Here is a 9,054-nt window from a genome sequence, read left to right on the forward strand (position 1 = left end):
CTCCGAATCGAGAGAATATATGCGTGCAAAATTGTTACGCAGCTAATTATATGGTACAGCTTATAATACCAGGTTAAATGCTCATTAATTGCAACATATAGTGCGAATGCTGTATGTGAATGCAGAGTCATTTATACGCCACGCATTTGTCGCTATAAGCAGAGATTTTAACTTATATCTACCTCTAATTACGCCAAGAAACTTACTTTCGTTGTAAAACGACCTTGCCATTATCAAATTATGCAAGTGAGACAGACCTCCAGAAAATCTGTACGACCACGGGCATTTACTGTATCAATTTCACTACTACTCGGATTATCTAGACCACATGATAAATCGATATCTGCAACGTCTACTAAGATTTTTGGTTTGAATAAAAATCCTATCCAAAGAATGACGATTTTATCTGTGAGAGACTTCATCATCTGCTGAAGATGAATAGCAGGCATAAACCGCTTTTGGCAAAGTTTTGGAGGTAATGACTTCGAATTCGTTGAAATTGAAAAATGAGCCTAGAGATAGAATATCCGGTTTTTGATTTTGGGTTATACTTTAGAGTTGAGTATTGACTATGTGCAGGAAAATAGCAATATATTAAGCGTAAGAATGGATTTACAAACAAATTCATGTAATTTTGAGATACTATATATGCACGATGGCATATTTAGTGCATACAAATAAGTGGGACATACGTGGTTCGTGTTCATCAGTGTGATATTAGAGGACAGATTGCTTCAAAACCAATTTCCAAATCCGGTTATCAAATTTCGTTGTGTTAGTTGACCCCACACAGCCAATAAACCACACAATGGTGCGCGTGTCATATATCACTTTTATGCGTAGAAATTGGAAAAATCGGATTTTGCCGAGTATCATCCAATGTCTTTTTCCCTCACATTGTGTTGCCAGTTCACACTACTATATAATGCAAAGATTTCGAATATTTACGTCGCTGTATCAACCTTTTTGCAATGCCCAGATCACATGCTCTTGCAGTGTGATTTCACGCTTCAATGCGCACGCGCTGTGTAATGTTTTCGATGGCCAAATTGCTCGCCGGATATGTTGATTATCATCGCTTAACACAACTGACCTCAAATAAAGATTTAAACCTATGAACACTCTGTTGGGAGTGCCTACACGAGCAGATATAAAGACCAGTCGAACCCCCAAATGATGACGTCGATTATTGAACAAACAAATATTATAAAGGAGCCTTCTGTAGCTCTGGGAATCATGAAATATTTCCTTTCATCGTGTAAAGGATTATAATAAATTACACCCCTCCCACGTATAAAATAATAGCATGTCTTCAATTATTAAGGAAATCTTTGTAGACCCCTACAAAAGGTTGAAATGGGGGTTTATCCCGGTGAAGAGACATGTAGACGACTTACAAGGCGATCTAGACTCTACAACAAACTCAACCCACTCGGGTGATACCAACAATCGCGAAACGAAAGAGAGTAATATTAATAATACAACCGAGAAGGCCAATTTGTATTCTGAAATAACTCATCACGATCGAAATAATGGGGACGATACTACAGTATATGAATATAGAGATGAAGCCAGTAGACCATGGTGGAAATTCTTCGATGAACAAGAATATCGTATCAATAGAAAGGAAAGATCACACAATAAATGGTACAGTTGGTTCAAAGAGGGAACAAGCTTTGAAGAGAAAAAATTATTGGTTAAATTGGACGTTCTTTTGGCTTTTTACTCATGTATTGCTTATTGGATTAAGTACTTGGATACAGTCAATGTAAACAACGCCTACGTCTCAGGTATGAAAGAAGATTTAGGTTTCAAAGGTAACGACTTGGTTCGCACTCAAGTAATGTACACAATTGGTAACATTATCTTCCAATTACCTTTTTTAATATACCTGAATAAAATTCCATTAAATTACGTTTTACCAATCTTAGACTTATGTTGGTCATTATTGACCATTGGTGCTGCTTATGTAAACTCTGTCCCACACTTGAAAGCGATCAGATTTTTCATTGGTGCTTTTGAAGCCCCGAGTTATTTGGCATACCAATATTTATTCGGTTCTTTTTATAAACATGATGAAATGGTACGCCGTTCTGCTTTCTATTATTTGGGTCAATACCTCGGCATCCTATCTGCCGGTGGTATTCAATCAGCAGTATTTTCATCGCTAAATGGTGTAAATGGCTTGGAAGGTTGGAGATGGAATTTTATTATTGACGCAATTGTATCTGTTGCGGTGGGTATCATTGGTTTTTATGTCCTACCAGGTGATCCATACAATTGTTATTCAATTTTCTTGACTGACGATGAAATTAGATTAGCTAGAAAAAGATTAAAGGAAAATCAAACTGGTAAAAGTGATTTTGAAACAAAAATATTTGATACTAAACTATGGAAATCTATTTTTGGTGATTGGAAAATCTATATTCTATCGCTATGGAATATCTTCTGTTGGAACGACAGTAATGTGTCGTCAGGCGCATACTTGCTTTGGTTGAAATCTTTAAAAAAATATTCTATTCCAAAGATTAACCAACTATCTATGATTACTCCAGGTTTAGGTATAGTCTATTTAATGCTAACCGGTGTTATTGCAGATAAATTTCATTCCCGTTGGTTTGCAATTATTTTCACACAAGTTTTCAATATTATTGGTAACACTATATTAGCCGCTTGGGACGTCACAGAAGGAGCCAAATGGTTTGGGTTCATGCTACAATGTTTTGGCTGGGCTATGGCACCCGTTTTATACTCGTGGCAAAATGATATCTGTCGTAAGGATGCCCAAACTAGAGCTATCACATTAGTTACAATGAATATCATGGCTCAAACATCTACTGCATGGATCAGTGTTTTGGTTTGGAAAACAGAAGAAGCTCCAAGGTATCTAAAGGGGTTTACCTTCACCGCAAGTTCGGCTTTCTGTCTTTCTGTTTGGACTTTTGTTGTTTTATACTTCTACAAACGTGATGAAAGGAATAATGCCAAAGAAAATGGTATTATACTTTACAACTCTAAATATGACGAAAACCCAACATCAAAAGAAGTCGAAATTGTATCAATAGCCAAAGAAAAAGAATTTTAAGAAATAATTTTAACCTTATATTCCTATAGCTTTCATTCAAAACTCTTTGATGTTCTTTTAAAATATAAAATATCAAAAAAACATACTAATATATTAATTTTTTTATTGGAGGATATATATATACTACATCATTAAGCCCCGACAGAATTCGCTTATTTCCAGACTTATAAAATCGTATTTTAATTGAGCAAATAATCAACCGGATCTTGTCTGAAACTGAAATTTCGAGCCCGCAATGGCTCTATATGCTTAATAAGTGAATCTGAATCGCATATGGTTCTTTAAAAATAGGTTAACGGTATATTCCGATGTACAATTTCAACGGGACAAGATTGGCTTCAGTTAATTGTGTTGCAAAGTCACATTACATATTTACGAGCGTGTATGATCTTGGGATTTTAATCCAGGTAAAGGCAACGCTTTCTGGTCCAAAGAGGAAATTCAAACGCGTCATTTCTATACGATACAGTTCTGCCATTTGCTGACACTCAATTCTACATCTCTCGTTTTTAATTTGTTCAGCTAAAACTCTGGTACTGTCTTATGCAGATCATAATGGCAAATACCATTGAACAAATAATTAAAATCAACGAGAGATCAGCGTCATTGACGGATGGGTTATCGACGCTGACAAAAATCGGTTGAGATGCCTGGTGTAGCTTACCTGACACTGGTCGGTAAAGAATTGGAATTTTTCGATGGACTTCGTCTTGTTGGTTAGGTGGGACAGTATTTACAGGAGCATAACCAGCGAAGAGCTGTTCGAGAACGTTGAATGCAAGCCATAGGAGTTCGCTGGAATGAAGGACTTTGGCATCTGTCAGACTAACTTGAGTTTACAAACAAGAGAAACGGGTAAAATTTTAAGGACGTTTACTGACACCTGCCACTGCTTCCGCTGTGGCGCCAGAAATATAATGTGTGTGAGACATATTTCCACCGCAGAAAACTTGTTGTAATGGGAAGAACATGTGCAGGACGAATACGTTGATGAGAGCGCAGAGGAATAACGGGGTGCTCGCTCTTGAGTTGGACGATATCGGGGTTCATATCCGCAACTGGCAGGTCCAGAACGGCGCCATTCGTGAGCTTGGGTACGTCGTGATTGACGAGGTCCATGCCTGGGTAGAGAAGTCGTCAGACCTTTGTTCGAGAAGTTCAAGAACCTGACCTAGGATGGGGCCGTTCCATCTCTGCCGCTCTGCCTGAGACGATGCTCAAGATATGTCGAGGTAAGAGAATGGGTGAGTATGTGATCTGTACAAAACGGTTCATCAATGGCGCGACTTGCTACGGTATCGGGATATTCCAGCTTGTGTAGAGACGCTGGTCAGACAGTTTTCATCTAACATGCTCAACGTTCCGATCTAGCTGATGTTCGACCGCACGTTTACAATTGCTGGTGGTACGGTGATGTTGTTAAGGAAAGGTGTTTAACGCCTGTAACTGTTATAGCATCATGCTGGATGTGCCGGGTTACTATATTGGAGAGTACGTCACAGTTATAAGGTCCGTAGAGTTTTCATGAGATTTATGTTGCGCTATGAATATATTATATGAGAGATGCCGAAGATATATGCTATTGGTGAGATCTGTACGTCCTTTCCTTGCCTCTTTTCATCTCTTTTTGAGATCGCCAGCTCTTATTTCCATCTTGCGCGCGCCAGACAAATTCAGTGCAGATTTGATGCGATGATAGTGTAAGCCGAATTGGAATTAAGGTTTATGAAAGAAGAGCCTGTATTGCACAAGGTTTAGTTTAGGGTCCAGTGGTCTAAATTTATTCATGTTCTTGTGCATGAAGTGCAGTACTCTTTGGGTGCGATTGTAAAATATATATGTAATGAAAAATGAGAAACCGGACTAAAATGTAAAATATATAAGCATGTTAGGTTGGTATTTAGAGTATATTTTAGGGTCCGTAGGATTAAGCTGTGTTACTTAAGTTAAGTGGACGTGGAAATGGACATGGGGCAGCTAGGCAGAGTGTAAGGGGAAGTTAAGAGTTATTGCATATGTAATATGTTATGCTATAGCAGATGGCATGTGGTACTATAACTTAGTGATGTATGGTAGATGTAGTGATATGATAGCTAGATACGGTACCGGGGTAAAGCTGTTGAGCAACATAAAAGCACTCTCTGTCTCACCCGCCTGGCTTGCAAAAGACAGAAGCATCCTTTTTTCATATTCTATCTATATATTGCCGGATATTACTAATGATCCGATGTAGTATATACCTTAATCAGCAGCACTTCTTTTCTTTTATTCACTAGATATTCAACACCAAGACATGTAAAACGTATATCTTGTTGCATATACCCCGGATGCTGCAATGTGCGCTTAGAAAGGTCTTGTTTTGTACTATATGCTAATACAAACCTGACCTATCGCCGTCATGCATATCTTACTCGCGAGTGGGAAAGAACCCCGCCCTTCGAAACCAATTCAACTAAAATAGAAGTTATCTGGGGTGAAAGAATATGACGCTATATATCTACACAGCAACTGTAACAAAATGAGCAAAGCTTTTCAAAAATGCTTAAATTTGAAATATCCTATTATTCAAGCCCCTATGGCAGGGGTGACAACTATTGACATGGCCGCCAAGGCTTGCCGTGCAGGCGCAATGGCTTCTCTACCTTTATCACATTTGGACTTTAGAATCGCAGAGGATTTCGAACAATTCAAGTCGATGATCTCACAATACAGAGACCATGTGGCAAACGAATCCCTGGAGAAGAATATTAACTTGAATTTCTTTTGTCATGACATCCTTAATAAGCCATCCAAACTTCAAATAGATAACTGGGTCAAGTTATACGAGAGATCCTTGAACATACCTATTGATGTAGACAAAATCAATTTTAAGAACGGCAATATTTCTTTCAAGGCTTTTGAAAGGGACGATGCGCTGCAAGATTTTTTCCAATATATAACAGATGAATTTAAACCTAAAGTCATTAGCTTCCATTTTGGCTACCCATCGAAAGCTACAATCAAATATTTGCAAAGGCAGGGAATTTTGGTCTTTGTAACTGCGACATCAACAAAAGAAGTTCATCTCCTAGCAAAGCTAGATATTAACGGAATAGTGTGTCAAGGTTATGAAGCCGGAGGACATAGAGGCAATTTTTTGGCAAATGATTCTAAAAACGACGAAAACCTGTCCACGGCCCAGTTGGTGAAAAGAGCTGTTAATGAGCTTGCTGTAATGAGGGATAAGGGTTTCGTATACGATATCCCTCTCGTTATTGCGACGGGCGGAATAATGGATTCTAAGGACATATCATATATGCTATCCCTACAAGCTGACGGAGTTCAGCTGGGAACTGCATTTCTCGGCTGCAATGAATCCAATGCATCGGAAAATTTTACAAAACCATTTACGCCACACTCAGAAACTAGGATGGTCAACATTGTTTCCGGAAAGCCTGCGAGAACAATTTTGACTCCATTTATCGAGCATCTTTTGGCTAATTTCCAAGGCGAAGAGCTTCCTCCTTATGGATATATGTATAATGCTTTTAAGCAGGTAAAAAGAACATATCCTGAATTGGCTAATTTTTTTCTGGCTGGAGAAGGATTTCAAAGTGTTCAGTCAGGCATTGCAACCAACCAAAAAATCACAGAATTAGGCGAAAACATAGCAAAAAATTGAATCTGCTTGCCGTAAGATAATTAGGTAGATTTGAGAAATATGTCAATTTATGGTTTTTAAGTTTGTGCTTTCTTGTATGTATATCAAGTACTGTCCGCAAAGCTTGTTTTTTTAAGCCAAAGGCTCGTTGATTTTTTTACGTGATTATAGGTGAAAACAACAGACTTAATTACGGTTTTTGGAGTTTATATTATGTACCTATTATATATTCTATGACCTTTATGTTAAAAAAGTTCAATTTTACAACAATCATTTATACAATTGTGAGGGGTTATATCTATGCGCATTATAACAGTAAAGCAGCGGCACCAGCAACAATAGCAGCACCAAAAACGCCTCTATTATCAAACCTATAAGCACCGTTCGTGTTGATATCAATAGCATGGGAAGCAGATGAAGCAGATGAAGCAGAAGCAGATGCGGCCGTGGAAACTTCTGAAATTTGGTATATGGCTTTATTCGTGGCGGTGGTGATTGGAGCAGTCACAGTGGTGCACACACCACCTGAGCAGCTAGTTATAGTAGTTTTGATGGTAGAAAGTTCTGTCTTGGTCGATGTGCCAGCCCCGATACTGACAGTAGTGATTGGAGCGGTCAAAGTGGTACAGACACCAGCCGAACAGCTGGTTATGGTAGTTTCAATTGCGGAAGGCATAATTTTGGTTGATGTGGTACCTTCATTAATATCTTTGACGTTAGTGCTCGTAGTAGCCTTTGCGGTGACGGTGGTAATTGGTGCAATCAMAGTGGARCAAACACCGGCTGAACAACTCGTCACAGTGGTTTCAACGGTGGAAAGTTGAGTTTTGGTTGAAGTGGTGTCTTCTTTAGTGCAACCACCCTTGCARCTAGTAACAGTGACGTCRGTGGTCATAGCAGCCTTAGCGGTGACGGTAGTGATTGGAGCGGTCAAAGTGGAGCAAACACCGGCTGAACAACTCGTCACAGTGGTYTYAACGGTGGAAAGTTGAGTTTTGGTTGAAGTGGTGTCTTCTTTAGTGCAGCCACCCTTGCAGCTAGTAATGGTAGCGTCATCAGTCGAGACTTTAGTGGCTGTCAAAGTTGCATTATTACCATATACAACGGACGTGATTTTACTGTTGGCAGCACTACTGGAAGTTTCATTGACATTGCTAGTAATAACTGAAGAGATCGAGGCAGAAGAAGCCAAGGAAGCAGCAGAAACTGGGGAAGAACCCGGAGAAGAAGCTGCGGAAGTAGGATTAACGAATGATGCAGGGACCGTAGATGAAGAAAAAGAAGTGGACGTCGGAGTAGCACTAGTTACCTCTGATGACAAAAATTCTACAGAGGAAGTATGATCGATTGAAGCAGTATTTGCGGTAGATGAAAAAGCAATAGAGGAATCCGCGCCTGAGGTGACACCTTCACTAGAAGAAATTCCTGTAAAAGCTGGTTCAATAAAAGAGGTAAATTCAGCAGATGTGATAATTTGACTAGAAGAGACGACAGAAGAGCTAAACTGAGCAGAAGTAGTGGCGTCAGTAGACAAAATGGCGGGCTTGGTAGAAGCAACAGAGGAGCTAGGCTTAGCAGAAAAGCTAGACCCAGCAGTCGTGGTTGTTTGACTAGAAGAAACCACGGAAGAGCTAGATTCCGTAGAAGTGGTGGTTTTACTAAAGAAATTAGCGGCTTCAGTAGAAGAAGCTACAGCTTGAGTTGAAACGCCAAAGGGGCTAGATTCAACAGATACGAGAACTTGGCTAGAAGAAACAACAGCAGAGTTGGATTTGGTAGCTGTGGTTGTTTGGTTAGAATAGATGACAGAAAAGGTAGATTCGGCTGAGGTAGTAGCTTCACTTGAAGAAGCAGCGACTTGAGTAAAATACGTACTAGAAGAGGTAAGTTCAGCGGAAGAGGTGATTTCAGAAGAACTAATTTCAGTAGAAGAAGCTGTAGGTTCAACAGAAGAAGTAACATCACTGGAGGAAGTTGTAGGTTCAGCAGAGGAAGTAACCTCAGCAGAGGAAGTAGGTCCAGCGGAAGAAGTAACCTCACTGGAAGAGATAGGTTCAGCAGAGGATGTAACCTGAGCAGAAGTTGTAGGTTCAGCAGAGGAAGTAGGTTCGGCAGAGGATGTAACCTCAGCAGAAGTTGTAGGTTCAGCAGAGGATGTAACCTCAGCAGAAGTTGTAGGTTCAGCAGAGGAAGTAGGTTCAGCAGAGGAAGTAGGTTCAGCAGAGGAAGTAGGTTCAGCAGAGGAAGTAACCTCAGCAGAGGAAGTAACCTCAGCAGAGGAAGTAACCTCAGCAGAGGAAGTAACCTCAGCAGAGGAAGTAACCTCAGC

General features: G+C 39.7%; 2 protein-coding genes across 2 annotated transcripts; both read left to right on the top strand.

The window, feature by feature from the left end:
- Nucleotides 1-1,306: 1,306 nt before the first annotated feature.
- Nucleotides 1,307-3,085, top strand: SEO1 (putative permease SEO1; the record flags this gene model as incomplete). The annotated part of the gene is made up of 1 exon (XM_018366241.1): nt 1,307-3,085. The coding sequence occupies one exon, from the start codon at nt 1,307-1,309 to the stop codon at nt 3,083-3,085; it is 1,779 nt and encodes a 592-aa protein (XP_018221447.1).
- A 2,518-nt stretch (nt 3,086-5,603) lies between these two features.
- On the top strand, nt 5,604-6,746 carry DI49_3159 (putative nitronate monooxygenase; the record flags this gene model as incomplete). The annotated part of the gene is made up of 1 exon (XM_018366242.1): nt 5,604-6,746. One exon carries the CDS (start codon nt 5,604-5,606, stop codon nt 6,744-6,746), a length of 1,143 nt encoding a protein of 380 aa, XP_018221448.1.
- Between the last annotated feature and the right edge of the window lie 2,308 nt (nt 6,747-9,054).

This window comes from Saccharomyces eubayanus, chromosome X, assembly GCF_001298625.1.
Source record: "Saccharomyces eubayanus strain FM1318 chromosome X, whole genome shotgun sequence".
Lineage (NCBI taxonomy): Eukaryota > Fungi > Ascomycota > Saccharomycetes > Saccharomycetales > Saccharomycetaceae > Saccharomyces > Saccharomyces eubayanus.